We start from the raw sequence: 19124 nt of genomic DNA on the forward strand, positions 1-19124 counted from the left end.
AAAACCCTATAGAGCTGTTTGAAATTAAGGCTACACACTTTGTTCCTTTTATTCTCATGAAAATTACACCAAAGTAATGAAATATGATGATATTGCCATGGGGTAAGTGTTTCAAGGATAGGCGTATGAATAAGGTTGCTTTGTGATGTGACGACACTGCATGGAGCTAATAGTGCTGAGAGGATGGTAAAGATAGGTTAGATCTCCTCTGCAAATGATGAAATAACTGTGAAATTCAGGCAATGTGGGGCTAAACTTTAGGCAAATTATTTCTTCTATTGAACCTACCCAAAATGTGCTTTATTACAGAGAATTTCAGCAACCGGTATAGCATGTATTCTTGGAAATACATCTTCCTTCTCTAAATTACTTGTACATTTGAATCATACCAGGTGGCCCAAGCCTCCAGGAAGCCATAGGGGTGATATGTTCTATTCAGGGACACTTAGAGAGAGTTTGAAAAGAGGCTTCACTGTCGACATACTGGATTAAAGGCCAGAGTGTGGACGATGTGAGGGTGAAAATGTGATATTCCTGGACTGCCGGAGTCAAAGGTATAAAAGTGTGGGCTTGAATGAAGAGGAACAGGATGTGCCTAGACATGGCAGTCATAGAGGACATAGGGGCTTAGAGTTGTGTCGTGATGTAATTTGTACTGCTAAACTGAAAAGGTTAAATAACAATACAGTGTTTTACAAAATATATTTACAATACTATATGTGCTCTATCTGAGAAGATCCAGCAATTATGATGAATTAATTTGTGTGTTTGTTTGGAAGGCTGACAATATGATTAGTCTTATTAGCTGATTAAATGAAAATAGAAAAAAGCACTATCTATAAGACATGCATTTTTGTGTATATATTTTGGTTGTCACTGTCATATATTCCTAAGCCATGATCCCATTACCAGCTCAGTAAATGCTTTAGTTCACTCAACTCATTTGCTCTGCACACTGAGCACTCTCCATCACTCCTTATCATACTTACTTCCTTTCCTCGCTCTTACCCTTTTCTACACTTTTCCTTGCTGGCCACCCACTGCTGCTATGACTTTGTTCACCAAATTAACTGGGGCACCTAAGTGATGGGAGCAGCCAGTGCAAAGTCAGCCTTAACCTGACATTTTAATTGGGTGCACTGACCTTTTAGTGTTTGAGCGAGAAGGACGCCGAGCGGAAAGATAGAGTTGTTACAGTGAGCAAGAATTACTCACGCAATAGTCTGATCAGACAAGTGGATTTGTGTGCCATATCTGTGTGTTTATAATTACAAAGAGGGATGAGATTATCAGGTTGGACTCACTTGATTTACCCTTGTCCAAAAGTGAAACAGATTAAAAGTAGAAACTTTAGAAGTTTTGCAGAGCTGCTGCAGGTTATTTCTGACTTCACAATAAAAACAAAAACATGTTGTTTTTTTTTGTTTTTTTAACAAAGTACACAACAAGAGTTTTTACAGCTCACACTGGGATGATGAGAGATAATTATGTTTTCCTTTTTCTTCTTTTTCAGATCTTCAACAAGGCTTTAAAATGTTATTATGGCTTACATTGCTGTGCATATTTAAATGTGTACTAACTTTACAGTGAGGGTTCGCCAACTTATCGCTTTAGAGATGTTTGTGCTTTGCCTTGTAATTTTCCAAGGCACAGCATTAAATCGTCTTGCATTTACTCTATTACAGGTGTTTAGCTTGTAAAATGTTCACTGTGAGCACTGTTGCCTCTCCACAGATCTGACCTGTGGCCTTGTAGCATCATCTGCTTGTCTCCATGAAGGTAGAAAAGTCATACTGTGGCACATTCTAAACAAAGTAACATCTTCATGGAGACAAGCAGGTAACCCTCCCCCTGAAAAGTTGCATATTACACCTTTTCTAGACTTAAGTGAAGTATGTATGAGCTGTAGAGGTAATAATATTGCATACGTATAGTGACAGTACTAAAGAAGTATTGGTAAGTAGTTAGTAGTGGTTGTAATTGGATCATTGTTTCATTTGCATGAGTGATTGTTCTACTAGTGTAATTTTTTTCACTTGTCTTTGCATTGGAAGTAAAGCCTAAAGTTAGTAGCAGCATTGCCTAGTTTTCTTCAGCTTGAGTTGTAACACATTGCAGTACTTTGACTTGTCTAGAGCTTGGAACTACTTCCTCCACCTTTGTGTGTACTATAGTCTAACACAGCCCCAGTTGTTCTCCTGATTGCTCGTATTGACTGTTTTGTCTTTGTGAACGTGCTCCCAGGTTCCATGTGTTTCTGTGGGACAGAAAACCATGTCAGAAGTGAGTCCAAGACTGCATTGTGCCTTCATCCAAACATCTGTGCTGTACCAAAGAACATCCAGGACGGGCCCACTCTGAACCATCCCATTGTGTGCACCCCCTGCCCGTCTCCCCCTGCCCCAGTTTTCCTGTTAGCTCTTCCTGTCTTTACAGATACAAGCCTTTCATTCACGGTCCCCATGTGCTGTCAGCCTGCCTCTGTGCCTGGTGGTGTGTCTCCGTTGGTGCCCTGTTCCTATTTTCAAAAGAAACAATTATTGCAGCATCCCTCAGCTGTGAAAAAGTGAGATCAAATTGTGTTTTTGTGGACTCTTACAGCGCACCTCTGAGCTTGTTTTCATATCAGGGTAGCTAGAGGTGAGGGGATAGGGTATAATGGACAGGAGTGGCATATTCAGGTCACAGTTTTCACAAACATGAAAACAAGATGTGTAATTCTAAGTAAAGACGCAGACATCTGGAGAATGAAAAAGATCTTTATGTTTACAACTTGGCTATGATTCATGTCACTGTTTGAATTCATAGGGCTATTCATTTTGTTTTCTTATAACAGAGAATATTATTTAGATTTTTACAATACAATGTGTGTACAATACTATACCAATACTATTACTAAAACTGAAATAGTTTCTCTGTCTGTTTGGCTCTTGCTTTACATCTAGAGCAAACAATGCAACTTCAACTGAAACTTTACATCAGTCCAGATGGGGGCGCTATTAGGCTGTCTCTTTGCTCTGTTGCACCTCAGTCTTGGAAGTCTGCCACAAGTCTTGTCTGGGCTTGGCTACAAAATATAGAAACTAGATTAAGAGAAATTTCAAGTGTTGTCTGTTAGAGATCTGATGAGTAGGGTGAATGTAAATTTTCCACATTAGGCAAGCGAGTAATGAAACATTAATCACTACGCAGAAATACAGCGCAGACAAGAAAATCACCACTTAAGAAGGAGTTTTCTGTGTCTTCTGTGCTATATAACCCCACAGATGCAAAAACAAGAACAACATGTCTATGTCCATATTTCCAAAACATTGCACAGATTCCTCAGCATATGTCTTCACGAGAAATAACCATTTTCTACTACATTTTGTATTACTGGGAAATACAGCTCTATTCAAACTGTGTCTTTTCCCCCAGAATTGGCAGTGCATTTGCCTTTAGACACTTCCCAACACCCTTCTCCCATCCAAGTTTGAAAATCACCCACAAAATTATTATAAATGGTTGTGGTTGGAGTTCTGTTGCAAACACAATCAATACATATCTAAAGTAATCAGTGTTTATTATTATTTGAAAGTCACAGCCCAGGAAAGATATAACCTGTAAGTGAAGTGAAGAGCATGAATCTGCTTTTTGTTAAATGGGGAACAAGACTAACTTCAAAAACGCCGTATTAAAGCCTAAAGACCCAACCATCACCGAGTCCATCAGTGGTGTTAATACAGGCTTTATGTGGGAGGATGGAGACTGAATGCATGACTATTTAACATGGAAACTTTTCTCCCTCAAACTCAATGCAATTAGCTCTGTCCGTCTGTAGTATAGTGCTGCATTATTGAACTAAAGACTTTTTTGCTCTGGCGTAAGTAGGCTAAGAGGATGCAGAGATTATGCCTGCTTCAGATCTTGACCGTGCATGGGCTCTTGGTATCTGCCGCTGCACCCGCTATTTTCATATCAAAGTGAATGGGCAAGAATCTGAAGTGACACGTAACATGTTTCTCTCCATTTGCTTCATAACCTCTGTCATGGTGAGAAGAAGTTGTGGGGTTATAAAGTCCAGCATTTGTTTTGAATAATATAGGCCTACACGTTGTTGCATGGAAGCTGGCAAATGGATTTTTTTTTCCATCCAACTGGTTTGAAGCCAATGTATTATGCAAATTTGACTTTTCAGAGCTTTTACCCATGTTATAGTGTTTTCCTCTCACCATTAACACACTCAGAGTTGTATTAGGAGTGATTTGTGCTTATTTAACCAATCTTTAATCGCAGTATACAATTTTATTTTCTTAATTTCCGATGCATGTAAAATTCAGCAGCTTTGTCTAGTCATTTTGGTACAAATGGGAAACATCTGCTGCTTGCTAGAGTGAGCTGTAACTATCCACTGGAGGTGCAGACAGCTTCACCGCTCTTTGTTGTGATGATGTTTACTCCAATGTCAGCTCCTATTGGGCACTGCGGTTTTCTAAGGCGGAAATCAGCTGACTTATTTCTTTTATTAAGTTGTTTTTGATGAATATTGCGTTTTAAATTGTGCAAATTATACCAAAATGATCAAAGAGTGCCATAGATTATAACTATATAGCACATACAAGCACAATGTCTTCTTTAATTGGCTATAAGGTCTATATGGATGCAAAAGACACATAAAGCATCTACTGGAGAAGCTACAGTTTTCTCCTTAGCACATTTTATATTCAGTATTACTATTACTCATGTCAGAATTTGACCTTTCCTTGTACTGAACCAACTGCACAGCTTCTCCCAATTTACGTAACCTTAAAATCTGCACTTTTGGAAATAAGGCTTGTTAAGTTAAAGTCAAAACATTCAGTAACCAGTCATGGATTTAATAATAACAAACTGCAAAACTCTGTTTTTCATATTCAAACATGTTCTTCCGCATGTTGCTTTTGGTCTTGCAGGTACCGTGTCTTCACAGTGGTATTCCTGCTGTAACCATTCATCCAGGAGGGAGCCTTCCCAGGAGGTTTTGGTGGACTAATTGTGTGGAGTTTCTGGCTGAGGTAGTGGGAGGTGCGTGCACACTTCATCTTGTGCACTGACAGTTCCCTACTTCTCCAGCAGTCAGCATCTTTGTGGTGGAGTGTGGTAAACAGTGAGGTAAGGGAGAGTGAATGGGTGTAGTTAGTAGAAAAGTGCCAGGACTTCAGCTTGCCCTTGAAACTTTATTGACTGACAGTGCCTTGCCATATTGTGAGGAGATGTGGTGCTACCCTGCTGGAACACCTGGACATCAGGTTTGTGGATGTGAGATAAAACGCAGCTGATGTGTGGCTGCAAAATGAGGACGCTGGACAAGCAGTTACAAACAATACGGATATAAAAAGATAATGGCTAATTTGGTCGAGTGGTATTTGCTATACAATTGTAATTCAGGGTAACAAAATAAACTCTCTCTCTCTCTTACTGGATCCACAGCTGGATCCAGTTAGTGTTCCATTAGGGGGTTGTACATGGTTTATGGCAGGAGAAGCTTTGTATAGCTCTTCCTCTGAAGTGCAAATGAGTTCATAATTAGATTCCTCACATGAAATGCACAAACTCTGCAAAACAGTAGGCTTTATACTTTAACCTATTGTAAGGTTGTACGTTTATTTTATTTATTTTTTTAATTTTCAATTTTATCAGGATATCCGATTGAGGTTGCATCTCATTTTCAAGGGAGCCCTGAGTATTAATTTTAAATGTAAAACATTTACAATTAATAAAATGCATTGTAAAATGTACATTTACATATTTACTGAACTTGTGGTCCACAGGCTTCAGTTAAAGCAATTACAACAATTTGAAAAGATGACAGATATAGTGTGTTTAAATTCACTGTTAAGTTTTAGTTGGATTATGAGAGTGTTCCATAAATCTAAAACCATTTTTCTCTTACTCTGTGTTGATTTGTAGTACTACTAAGGTCAGTCTCTCCTGAGACCTGGTATGATAATGTTAAGTATTGAACTGAATCAGGGAGGTGAGATACTGTGGAAGTTTCGTCATTATAGCTTTGTAAATGGGTTAGCCCTAAAAAGTAACCGAAATAAAAACTCACATCTGCTAAGGAAAATATCTTTATAGATTTTTTTTTTTTTTTTTTACATAAAATGCCCAGATGTATTTCTCCTTCCATTTGCATTGGTGGATTATAACTTGGAGGCATCAGTGGCTCAGTGGTTAGAGCTCTTCTAACTACACTAAACCTCTTTGCCAAGTATGAATGTGGTGTGATCAGAGGGACTGATGCTGCAGACTGGCAGCTGTCAGTCTATCCCTGAGCAGATGGTTATTTAGTGGCTAATGCACTTTGAGAAGCTTCAACAAGCCTGTAAATTACATTACTGCTTTTAACTAATATTTTCATTTTATGTATTTCCTTATTATTGATAGAAGATTCTACTTAATCAATTCTTCAGTAAAATGAAGGCATCAACTTGCAGCATGATTCATTGACACATTGTCTGTTGGTATCCTCCACACTTGCATAGTAAATTCACCATGACAAACCCCTGCCACAGTCTTGGCACAGCAACAGCATAATCCTGCAGAAGTTCCTTCCTGCTGCCTCAGTGCCACACGCTCAAACAGGGAAAGGCCATCACTAGAGTGTGTGTACTGTATGTGTAGGCTATTGTGGGCGCTCGAGCTCCCATCCCACTGCAGCATGCCAGCACACCCTCATGCACTTTTCATAAGTCGCCAGCTTTTCTCTGCAGCTTGGTCCATATCCAGACGAGGGCTATTGTCTCTAATTGGACCTCAACGCCACATTGTGGCAGGGACTTGGATTCTTACAACCATAATGGCCAGGAATAGATCAAACATTTATGTACCTGCTGCTTTGAATGTTCTCATAATGTGCAATTTCAGTCCATGCAGTGCTTAAGAGAGTCCATTTTAAAACAAAGAGCCAAAGAATGTCTTCTTAATGCCCCGGTAAATGGCTAAATGGTTGCCATTCTTAATTTAACAGTCTAGCGACACTGTCTAAGATAACATTTTGTGATAAAAGTTTTAACCGTTTAAAATGAGTCCAAATGGCTCAGTCAGTGTTCTAGCATTGACCATAAAGGGAAGATTTAATATGCACTGTTCTTATTTCATAGGGGCTGTCCTTCTGGGTTTATGGGATCAAGTTAATTGTACACACTGATTGAATACATTTTTATTGTAGTTACTAAAATGTGCAGACTCTTTAAATAATGATATGCATTTACATTTCTGCATTAGAAATGTGTGTGACTTCATGTGTGCTTTCAAACTTGCACATTCACCACATTGTTGAGCAACCAGTTATTAAATTTGGAGCTAAACCTGGACTACAGCAAGAGTAACACAAGACTGGAGGAATGAACTGATCTTAAACCAGGACAAAACTAGGACAAGTGTCAACACACCCTACACACTTTTCCAAGTCATAACTTCACTATTATCCAACAGAGGGGCCTGGCCTAAAGGTTTACTCATATGTGAGACTACGTTTAAAAAAGATAAATGGAAAAGGTGGAATTAATGTGCTACTCAGCCAGTGGGATTTTAAAAAGCATGGAAATAGACTTTAGGCTGAAAGTCAAGCTCTTTGCTACATTTTAAAGCATACCTACTTGAAAATTCACCATAGCTGCCATTTAAAAATCTCTTCAGGCACAAACTAATAATGAGTAGAAGTGCAAAGAAAGCCCCTTCACTTTTATACTTGCAGTCCTTCCCAAGTGGGCATACACACCCACCATTCTAATCCTTTGTCCTCAGATTATTACGACCCACAGTTTAAGGATGTAGTTGAAATGAAATCAGTTATTCAGAAGGGCTGGCCTGAGTGCTAACATTTATCGAAAGGGGAAACAATACCAGTACTAATCAAAAAAGCTGAAAGGCCAAGATGACTGGATTGTTCAAGCTCCATTGGTCTTCAATACTCACATTTTATTAATGCTCTGGTTCCAAGGAGCTGCTCAGCTTCCTCAAAGTCTTTGAGTATTAACTATATACAGTTAAAGTATCTCAGAGTTTAAATAAATTTAACATTTACTCTGGTAAGGAAAGCATACTATCGTTTTTCATTGAACGCTTGTTGCATTGTTATATATTGTATTAAAAGTTCATGAGTGCCTTTTTAGACATAAATATATACATTTCTAAGTAAAACATGATTGGTGCTAATTTCTTAAAATACTATAAAATGTACTTATACTTCCAAATCATACTTTAACTACTAATGCGAAATGAAGCCTTTATAAGAATAATGTGTTAAAAAGTACCAAAACATGTTATCACAATTATTATTAAAGAATCAGCAGTGTCAGCATTAAGAATGGTAATTGGTATGATATAGTCTTAGTGAGATTTTATTGTGCAATAATTGGTCATTTGTAGTGTGTGAGTGTGTATTGATTATATTGCATTTCTCACCTGCTCAGGGACTACAGATTGAAACTAGCTTCAGCTATAATCTGGTGTTAAGCATCTTTAATGTTTTTGCACATTGTCCCCATCAAATAAATTAATAAAAGAAAAGAAAGATGTGAAGTTGAACAAGGAGGAGGCATGCACATATTTTAAGGGCATTTATTTACAAAGAAAAATTAACTGGTTCCATTTAGTTGCAAGGATAAAACTCTGATGGATAAATATGTTCCGGCTGATCACCTGCAGAGAGGGAGACAAGAAGAAGAGACTGATAAGGTGACATTTGTCTGATGACAGAAAAGCAATTTCTGTGCCAACATGAGATAAATGCGACAACACAACCTTGACCTGCTCCACCTGATATGTATCAAGTCTGCATTAAACTGTCATCTGTGATCTGCATGTCTAAACTTGCTACTGCATATAAATAGAAATGTGTGCTATATAACCTGTCAGCAGTCTGACATTTCAGGGAAAGCTGATAAGACAAAGCTGAAATAATTACCTCTGTGATGAAGAAGAGCCATTTTACTTCTTCAGAATTTGATGTCTGACAACGATGAAGGGGAATGCAAAGCCACTGCCGAAGAACACCACCATCATACCCAGCAGGCGCCACTTGTTTTCCACAGAGAATGGCAGGTTCTACAAAAGAAAATGTTTAATTTGAAAATATTGTTTGTTTGGATAATGAGTACAATTAATATGAGAAATACTATTAAGCTCCTATTGGCTGGTACATGGAGGAAAAAAATAAAATAAAAAAATAAGTGCACACATACGTCTCAATCACCTCCCTACTTGTTTTTCATTATCTGAGTTAATAAGCCAAAATAAAACAAGGTGACCTTATAAAAAGCAGCCTGTGATGTTAGACCACTCTGCTAAAAAACTAAATACAATTTTAAACTAAAGTGAGTGTTTGCAAACGCTATTCTTAGACGCACACTGTCTAGTGAAATTAACTGTTAAAAAAGTTGTAGGAACGAAGTGTTGGCTGAAAATCATTAGAAGCTTGAGGCAGCTAAGCTAGTTAGCTTGTAGCCTAAATGCTAAAACAACACACGTCATACAAACACATCACACCAGTGTTTATTTTCATTTCCAAATTGAATATGCAATACAGAGTGAGATCTACTTAGATTATCGTATAACATTACATGTTTTACTCATTGGTACGCTATAGAAATGTTACTGTCATGACCTCCAAGTATCCAAGCGACTAATCGGCTAAATCCAAGCTAACCGGCTAACCCCAGGCTGCGGCTCCTCAGATAGGCCTCGTCGTAAACAGATAAAACAAACTTGTATTTTAATCATTACCTGTCCGGGTCCTTCGGCATAATGCGAAGAACGTACGGCGGAGGTTGTGAATCTCCTCACAGCTTGTCCCAGCATGATTTCTGTCTGGTTTATCCTCTGGTTTCTCCTCTGTCACAGCGCTGCTAACTCGACCTTCTTGTTTCGGAGAGCGGTGAGTGTAGCGCGCAAAGACTTGTGGGTAAATAGAAGCGCAGGGACTTCTGGGACATGTAGTTATGTGTCGAGACAGAACTGGCCAACATCATCAACCATCGATATACAGTTCTTCCATTTCATCAACACATCGTGGTATTATTGTGGACATTTCAATGTATTTTTATGAACTGCAACGAGCCTCATATACAGTCTATGCTCAATGGAAAAGTTTTGATCTGTCTGCAATCTTGGCTGTAACAGAACAAATTGAATTTTTTATGACAAGCATTGTGAATAGATTTGCAATTTTTATTTTCTTAGTGGGCTGTTCAGTTCAAAGTGCATCAACACGTGCAGGAGAATTATCATCATCATCATCACCATCATCATCATCATCATCATCATCATCATCATCATTATTATTATTATTATTATTATTATTACAAATAATCATCATAAAAGTAACAAGAGAAGAAAAAAGAAAAGAATAAAAAAATATATAATAATTCAGTCATATACACAGAACCGTTCTGAGCCTGGATTTAAACCTTGTCAGAGTAGAGGCCTGTCTCACATCTTTAGGAAGACTGTTCCAGGTTTTATCTGCATAAAACTCCAAAGCTGATTCTCATTTCATGTTTAGTCCTGACTCTGGGACCAGCAAGAGGTCGGCCCCTGAAGTCCTCAGAGCGTAAGATGGTTCATGCGGCACTAACATGTCAGAGATAACAATATAGAGGGAACCAGTCTGAACAACTTTTTAAAATGTTGTTATTTTCTCTCTCTCTCTCTCTCTCTCTCTCTCTCTCTCTCTCTCTCTATATATATATATATATATATATATATATATATATATATATATATATATATATATATATATATATATATATATATATATATATATATATATATATATATATATATACCGGTATATATATATATATATATATATATATATATATTTTTTTTTTTTTTTTTTACAATAAAGTAGACAAAAGGGAAAACAGAATCAAATAAAAAGAAAAGTCCATCTATCCACAACAGGTGGTCTTGTAATGGTGATTGTTGAACCTGTGAGACCTACATAAAATTCCACTCCTACAAGATTTGTCCAGTTGACAGATTTAACTTCATTGTTTGCTATGGATCAGACCTGGACGACTGAGGGTCTACACAGACACCTACATAAAATAGCCTCTGTTTTTATGTTCCTAAAATGGGATATCCTAATCTTTTAATCCTTTAAGGAAATATAGCCTATGTTAAAATAGGGCTGGGCAATGTAGTGACAATATAGAGATCGACTCGTGATTGCATTCCTGTGAGAATATGCTATTTTGGTAATATCACCATATCGTGATTCACTATTTATTTCTGGAATACAGCTCTATGATCCAAAAGAGACATTTTTCCCACCCACGCCGCAGTTGGCTCCAAAAAAATTGTGATATAAATTTTTTGGTATATCGCCCACCCCTATGCTATTAAAATACTGTGCTGCTATATTATGGGGTGACTTTATGTGTGCCTGCCTTGTTAATATAACAGGTTTTACTCAAAGACTTCTGACGAGAGGCTCTCTTTCATACCATGTGCTATGATGTCGACAGCACAGCACGCTGGTTACTCCTCGTCATGGCTGCCACATCCATCAGCAATGGGTCATCACTTCTCCTGCTGCTGCGCATCTGCTCCCTCGTCTTGGGCCCTCAATCTGCTAAAAAAAAAAGGTAAAATGTTTTCATCTAGACCAAAGCTCACAATCTCACACACAATTAGGATACAGTTGAGACTTTTTGTTGAGTGCCAGCTTGGCTAAATCCAAATTTAAAGGTGCACTGAGACACTCTACTACTTTTGACAGAAATAATGCAGAGAAGTGAAGAAATTGGCTTCATAAACGGAGATTATTTTTCAGCTTACTACATGATCCTTGATCCTTTTGGTCAGAGTGAACATTTCTTTTATCCCGCTCATTTATCATTTAAAGCAGCGTTAAGCCCATATTGTTGTTACATCAAGAATTCTCGGATCTGTTGGTATTTTCCTCATTTTCATACTGTATTTCTATTGTATTTAGGTCACAGAGTGCGCAGGGATTTAAGAGCACTAGGGGTTTGTTTGTATATTTATATGCACTATGAAATGACAGCCTATAAAAGTAAGTATGCATATATGAGTCTGCAGAGAGTCTCAGTGAAGGTTATGGCATGCTCCGTGATATGAATCTTTAAAGTGGATTTGAGGGAAATAAACTATACGGCTTTTAAAATTCATGACCTTTAACCTACATTATTGTAACTAGATTTGTACCGAATTTTGGTCCAGTGCAATAGGCTCCGTATACAACTGTGCGCCTGTTCTCCTCTCTATCTAGTCACAGTTACTCAGGGATCAAATAGATGATTGGGTGCTGTATTAAAGTTGCCAGGCTGGAGAGAGAATTAGATGGAGAATTATGGTGAGCTGAAGTAAAAATGACAAATTCCTCTTGTTCCTGTGTTTTCCGCAGACTACAGTCTTACTGCAATAATCCGGGTTCATTGTGAGGGTTTTGCATCATTTTACATTTATTACAGCTGTGCATATTTGTTTTGAGGCGCAATATTTATAAAGACATTCACTTTTTATATAAGAAAATGAAAATATGCAGTGATTCATGGACAACTATGCAACTTTTCTTTTTCTGTTGGTTAAATGTCTGTGTTAGGGTCTATAACTACATCGCTGATTGATTGTACTTAGTTAGCGCAAAGACCTTTATTTTTTTTAGTAGTAAGTAAATTATCTTGGTGATGATTTAGGTTTTATTAAATCAAATTTCCAATATGGACAAGGACTTTGAAACTGAGGGTGGTTGTTTTTTAGGCAAATTAAAAACGTTTGAAGCTAATTTAAAACAGATTATCTCTTAAACAATGGCGCTAAAACAAGTCAATTACCACTCCCAGGCCTTTCACTTGTTTAACTCAGCCTCTTTTTGATGGTGTCTATAAAATATCAGTCGCCCTTGACCATTTGAGCTCTCCGCTGCAGTTGAGCTCCGCCCTGTCAGCCATGAGACAGAGAGCCACAAAGCCACCTGTCAGCGTGCCGTTAAGCAAAGCTCTGGGCCTGACCACGAACTGACCGGGAGCATCTGTGTGCCTGTTTGTGTGTAATACGCTAATGAGAGCTGTCAAGCTGTCCACTCCACTCCCCTGGCCCTCCAGCGCTAACAATGGCACCTACAATTTGCCTGTCTTCAGTGACATTAAGCGGCACGGGCACAAAAGGGAGCAGTCGTATCCTGGCGACAGCATGTTCACAAACAAGACACAAGGAAAATCAAGCCCAAACACACAAACAGACATCCAAAGGGTTTAATACTAACAGTGCATGATGGGAAGTAAATGGACTATAAATAGAAAATGTCATCAACTGTATAACTGCCAAATTGATTTCTTGTGTTAATAATAGAGATATGTGCCTTAAATCTCAAGCAGAGGCTGATATTTTGTTTTGGCCGTCCCGCTGCCTGAAGAATAGACATAATGCTTTATTTGAACACTTTAGTGAGAGAGACAAATACACAAAACCTGACTAAACTGCTCTCTTATAGGTTTGGGGTAAAAAGGGCTGTGGTGCGAGTTTGTATTCAATTTAAGTTACATTATTTGGGGAAAATAATCAAAATTGTCTGTACATATCGGTCCAAAACTATGCCAAGCAGAGCACATGAGCCATTGGGTTCTCTGGAGACTAAACAATCAATATCAGCCGTTTAAAAAACTATATCAGTTGATCTCTAGTTAATAATATGAACTGTGGTGAAAAGTTATATGCATGTGTTTTACTGCATATTTTTGTAGCAGTGGTCCATTATGTATTGGTTCCAGTTGATAACAATGTCTTATAAATATATTTTTTGTTGTTATGACTGATCGTGGCCATGTCAGATGTGGAGGCAGCTCATAATAAGGACGCATGATGTTAAAGGCATTTTAGTGCGATAACAACATCCTGATTGATTGTCATCTATTATTTGGCTAAAATGTGCTACAGTGGGGCTTTAAGAATGTCTCAATCAGCCCATCAGATTGTTCTATCTAATCGGACAATTAACAGCCCACTTTTTACTATCTATTATTCAAAACCAGAATTTACAGCTTTGTCTTTGGTAATACCATTTACTATTATTGCCTTAACACGATTAGTGCTCCACTCCCTTTTCATGTATATTTTTACATAAATTAAACCTCTCGACTGTGTCCTGCAGTAATCTACAGAGGCACGTACCTCGTAGTGCATATATCATCATTTATGACGTGATTTAAAGCCTTTGAAGTCATGTGCTTGGTATAGATCTAAAAGTTTTACACCGCTGCAGTAGGGGTCATGAGAGGTCATGAGAGGTCATGGGGTCATACATGTGATGTGCAGGATCCTTGTACACACTGCAACATGTCTGTAGCCTCTCTGTATCTACACATGAAAACGGTCATCTGCTTAGCCCACTTGAGGGAGCAATAGACCAGTGGTGATGTCAGTGACCAGTATCTCTGACCTGTATCTCAACATCAAATCGTTAAACAGAGAAAAGTGAAGGAGCTTTGTTGTGTTATGAAGCATTTTACTCAGGCAGCAGTTCTCCGCTCTAAGGAAATCAAGTCATACACTTTCTTAGAGTCTATAGTATATTTTCTGAGCTCTAAATTTGACCGTTAACAGTCAATAGACTCTGTGCACAGATTAATTAAAGTAAAGCCTACCCAAGTATTTTTATATGTAGAATATGTTTGTGGTGTTGTTTTAATATTTATTATACCTCAAAATGTGTGTAGTGTTTAACATGTGATCGGTGACATCCACCTGCAGCTCTCTGTCCACTGCCTTATCTTGAAATATTTATTAATTTTAGCGAGACTTGGTAAAAACCTCACAGAAATACAACTGGACTGGAAGAAGCGATGTTAATAGTGAGGTTAGTGTCACTATTGTGCACAGAGCCATCGTCTTTGGGGTTGTATTATTTTGTACAAGGCTGCGGATATTGACAGCAAATCAGTTCTACACAGAATACAAAGCTATTTTTTAGCGCCAAAACTTTTCTCAAATTCTCTATTGAAATGAATGTGATTGCTGCTTAACCGGAAGAAATCGTGGTTTAGTAGTATTTATGACAAAAGCGAGTGGGGCGGAATAGGGTTAGTTTTTTGTGGTCATGTGTCTGAAACTAACAGTGATATTTGTCCATAGAAAACCATAAGGCCAAAAGATACTGGTGTTTCTGTTTCATTTTTTATTTTTTTTTATTGATGTGTGAACAAATATTATACTGTCATTTAGATAACAAATACATACACGCCTTTTCATTTTTTAATATAATAAGATCTAAAACAAAAATAAATCAATCAATTAATGATAATAATAATAATAATAATAATAATAATAATAATAATTCACACAAATCTTGAATGAATAGATGAATAAGAAGAGCATCACACAGTAAAAAATAAAAAAAATATATTATAAATCATAAATAAAATGATATGAATGATAATGATATGATATGAATGATGAAAAAATTGAAACATAAATAATGAAAAAAAAACAAAAAAAACGTGGGGAGTGGGGGTTTCAAAAAAGTCAGTAAATGGTTGCCAGTTTTTTTTATAAAATTTGTTCACAACACCCTTCTTGGAATATTTAATCTTCACTTTCAAAAAGAACATAACCTCATTAATCCATTGTGTGTTGGATCTGGAATTTTTTGATTTCCAGTGTAAGATGACATGGCGTCCTGCAACAAGAGAGGTAAATGCCAAAACCTGTAGCTGTAATGTTGAAGTCTTCTGGTAAACCAAAGATGGCCAAATACAGAGAGGATTACACAGACAATGAATGGATGTAAATTGTAACATTCCCCATAAAACCTTTAACTGCACGATGACACTTAACGACTTGTTTGTTACCCAGGGAACAGTGCAGAGGTTTGGTGTCTCACTTTCAGTTGAATTCTGGCCATCGAGGGGATCCTTTTACATCTTTTTATTATTTAATGTTTTATTCATGAACTTACCAATACTATCTTTGAAAACTTGATCAAACAGTGTCACTCAGTCAGCTGTGTGGATGCTGGTCCTTATCCCCTGCCCTCAGCTGCAGCACCAGAAGAGAACACAGGTGGAGCTGGGGGAGCCTTTGAAAAACTAGAGCATGCCAAACTCTAACAGATCCTTTTTATTGTGCCAGAGATTTAACTCTTTATCCGTCTGAACGCGGGGGTGGCAGATCAGGTGGAGCTGACACACACCTGCATTGGCATGAATTTGACGCGTTTTCTGTGTTTTGGCTCAAATCGGAACGCTGGGATCTCTGACATACGGAAAATACAGGTGCTTAGCAGACAGTGGAGGTGAACGGCATCTGTGCTGCCATTCACAACACATCGATAAATAAATTTGCATTTCATACATTGTATAATCCCCAACTGTTCACTGTGCCGTCAAGTCGCATTAAAGACTTTGAAAGATTAAATGAATTGCACACTCCCACAATATGAATCTGTGAGCACAATTGGTAATTAGGTCCCGCAATTTGTTCACATTACTTTTGACGAATGAGAACAATATGCAAATTTGATCTGTGTTTATCTGTTTTGTTTAAAAGACACAAGGCAAATGATTTCAAGCCGCTGCACCGCGCTTCAAAGAGCTCAGGATTGTTGTAATTAAAGTGGGCATAGGATTCATTATTATGCTCAGAAATCTCCCCTTGATTTCCCCTCGCTTGCTTTGCTGACTCGCGTTTGAGCTGTGAAGAGAGCACGGAACGGAATAGCCTGGCTAACCGTGCAACTTTCATGTTTTAGACCAGTGGTGTTAAACTCATTTTCACAGAGGGTCACATCAACAAAATAGTTGCTCTCAAAGGGCCAGATGTAGCTGTAAGATAAATGTAACTAAATGTAACCAAATGTAATGTAAAAAAAAATGCAACTACTTTTCAGTCTTGTTAATGAACCGTTTCTATATTTATTACTTATTCAAGTTACAAATATTGCATATGGATTTGCATAGATATGAAAAAATGGTTGTGTAACTCTGTGTCTCCTGATAAACTGATATTTTAAGACAGTCATACCTTTTAATTTACTTTGTCGCGTGCCACATAAAATGACATGGCGGGCCACATTTTGCCCACGGGCCTTGAGTTTGACACATGTGTTTTAGACAAAGCAGCTATTTGCCAGAATGTATTTTTGTTTGTTTGTTTGTTTTTTGTGATGCAAGGATATATAGTATTATGGAGTTTAAGTGTATGAGGTTGAATCTTGAAGCAAAAAACACCGGAAATTTGTCAGTTTAAATCTATTATCTATCAAATCTATTCTGGATAACACGTTTAGCCATGAACGTCTGAGAGTCTTGAAGCATTTAAGTGCACATTAACGTCATTACCCACTAAGAACCATAAGAAAACTGAACAAAATAGTGTTTTTACTGCAGAACGGAACTGAATAATATAAAAACTTGAGTAAGGATTCATTCTCTACTTGAAACTTTTGCTTGTCTAACCTCCTGGTGCACAGTGCATTTGACCTTCTTCTGTGACTATGTGTGGCTGCAGATGTCCCGCGCATAAACCGACTGCGGTACAACCTTCAGAGGGCGACGTTGAGGGGCCGAAATCTCCCGCGAGTGTAAGCAGGGCGCAGCTTGATTGAGAGAAGCTCACAAATATTTGATGAGTGCCTGAGCTAGCACTGCATTAAAGATGCAGCAGGGTGTCGGACACAAACTTTGGAGAGTTCTCTGGGATCGGCCGAGGTTCAGGTGTGGGTACAAAACACTAGGGATAAACTTTGTGTGCGCTCGTGTAAAGGTCATTAAAGAGGTGTCTTACGCATAATTTTTTTTTTTTTTTTTTAGCTTTTCACCGTGTTATAATGCTGTTCCCTCATCATAAACACGCCTGAAGAGGTTTTAGATGTCATCCATGCATGTTTGAGTATCGATCTCTCCTGGGGCCTGTTCAAACCATCCTTGCGGTTTACTGTAAGATTCTGTCCAATGCTCAGCCCACGAGCCAATGTCACCTATGATACAACAATAAATCTAATCTCCATAAATACAAAAGTAGGATGCAAAACTGTGCACAGCGACTTGACAAACCTGATGCAACGTGCAGTAGATTCATTAGCAGGATGCAGCTGATTGTGAAAGTGAAATTTATAAAACATGTTAATATGTTGTTTTTGGCAGATATAGCATTTTCAAAGCAATAAATAAAAAATAATAATAATTAATTAAAAAAATAATAATCAATGTCCCATCTTGATCGACCAAAACTTGTATTAGTAGACAAAAAATTGTAAAAAAAAAAATCTAATTATAAGGATTTGTATAAGACAAGTACAAAGGAGATATTAGTGAGTGAGTTAGCTGAAAATAAAGTATATTTTGTTATTTATACGTCAAAAATGTTGCGTTAAAGTCAAACGTGAACTCATGATTGACAAGTTTGTCATGTCATCATGTCTTTATATAAATACTGTACATTTTTCCTAGTGTTTTTTTTTTTTTTTTTTTTCTGCATACATAGTTGTGTTTGCAAGTCCTCTGCTGGTGTAATTTTGTGAGTGCAGTTTGGGTCAGATACATAGATACACATGTGTAATAGTTTTGAGAGATTTTGCCACACCCCCTTTTTAGTCAACTGATCCAAAGGACGTGTCTTTAGTCCACCAAGAATTTCTTTCGTTGACTACAGCCCTGTTCTTTTTAGAAATACCATACATTTCATTTATCTTTATTTATACTGGGTGAGCCCAATGAGAGCGCTCAGACTCTCCTTTTCTTGTTTAAAATACAGAAAAATACAAAGAAAATCAAACAAAAGAAATAACAAGAGCAGGTGTGATTATAAATGTTTGTCACCAGATTATTAAACTGCATTTTTGATATCCGTGCATCCAGTTTTGCAGTTGTTGTCTTTTTTGCCAATTTCAGCTCTAATACAGCCAGTTTTTATGCTTAAACAATCATGAGATCTTGTATTAAAACTTCTCTTATCATAGTTCAACAGACAAGTGGGATATTCAGGCCGTGTAAGAAGCAATCCCTTATAAATACATTTTATACAGTGTCGTTCTCCGCAGACAGATAGCGACGGCCAACCTAATTTTTCATAGTGCGGACAGTGATGGCTTTTAAATTCATCACCTGTTATGAAACGAAGGGCGCGGTGAAAGAGCG

The 19124-nt window shown here is 37.6% G+C and overlaps 2 protein-coding genes across 2 annotated transcripts in view; one reads left to right on the forward strand and one right to left on the reverse strand.

Moving 5' to 3' along the window:
• The window catches only part of ccnh (cyclin H), an 84346-nt gene that overhangs the window by 34825 nt on the left and 30397 nt on the right, over positions 1 to 19124 (forward strand). The gene's annotated exons all lie outside the window — the stretch shown is intronic.
• LOC117376336 (cytochrome c oxidase subunit 7C, mitochondrial) lies at positions 8571 to 9913 on the reverse strand. The gene is made up of 3 exons (XM_033972782.2): positions 9751 to 9913; positions 8933 to 9072; positions 8571 to 8667 (listed from the first exon to the last, which is right to left on the reverse strand). Exons 1-2 carry the CDS (start codon positions 9823 to 9825, stop codon positions 8956 to 8958), a joined length of 192 nt encoding a protein of 63 aa, XP_033828673.1. The 5' UTR covers positions 9826 to 9913; the 3' UTR covers positions 8571 to 8667; positions 8933 to 8955.

Source organism: Periophthalmus magnuspinnatus, chromosome 9, assembly GCF_009829125.3.
Source record: "Periophthalmus magnuspinnatus isolate fPerMag1 chromosome 9, fPerMag1.2.pri, whole genome shotgun sequence".
Classification (NCBI taxonomy): Eukaryota; Metazoa; Chordata; class Actinopteri; order Gobiiformes; family Gobiidae; genus Periophthalmus; species Periophthalmus magnuspinnatus.

Excerpts from the sequence above, each read along its gene's own strand:
- LOC117376336 (XM_033972782.2), bottom strand. The coding sequence starts at position 9,825 with ATGCTGGGACAAGCTGTGAGGAGATTCACAACCTCCGCCGTACGTTCT. Across the intron at positions 9,073-9,750 it reads ATGCCGAAGGACCCGGACAG|AACCTGCCATTCTCTGTGGA; the intron begins GTAATGATTAAA and ends TTTCTTTTGTAG.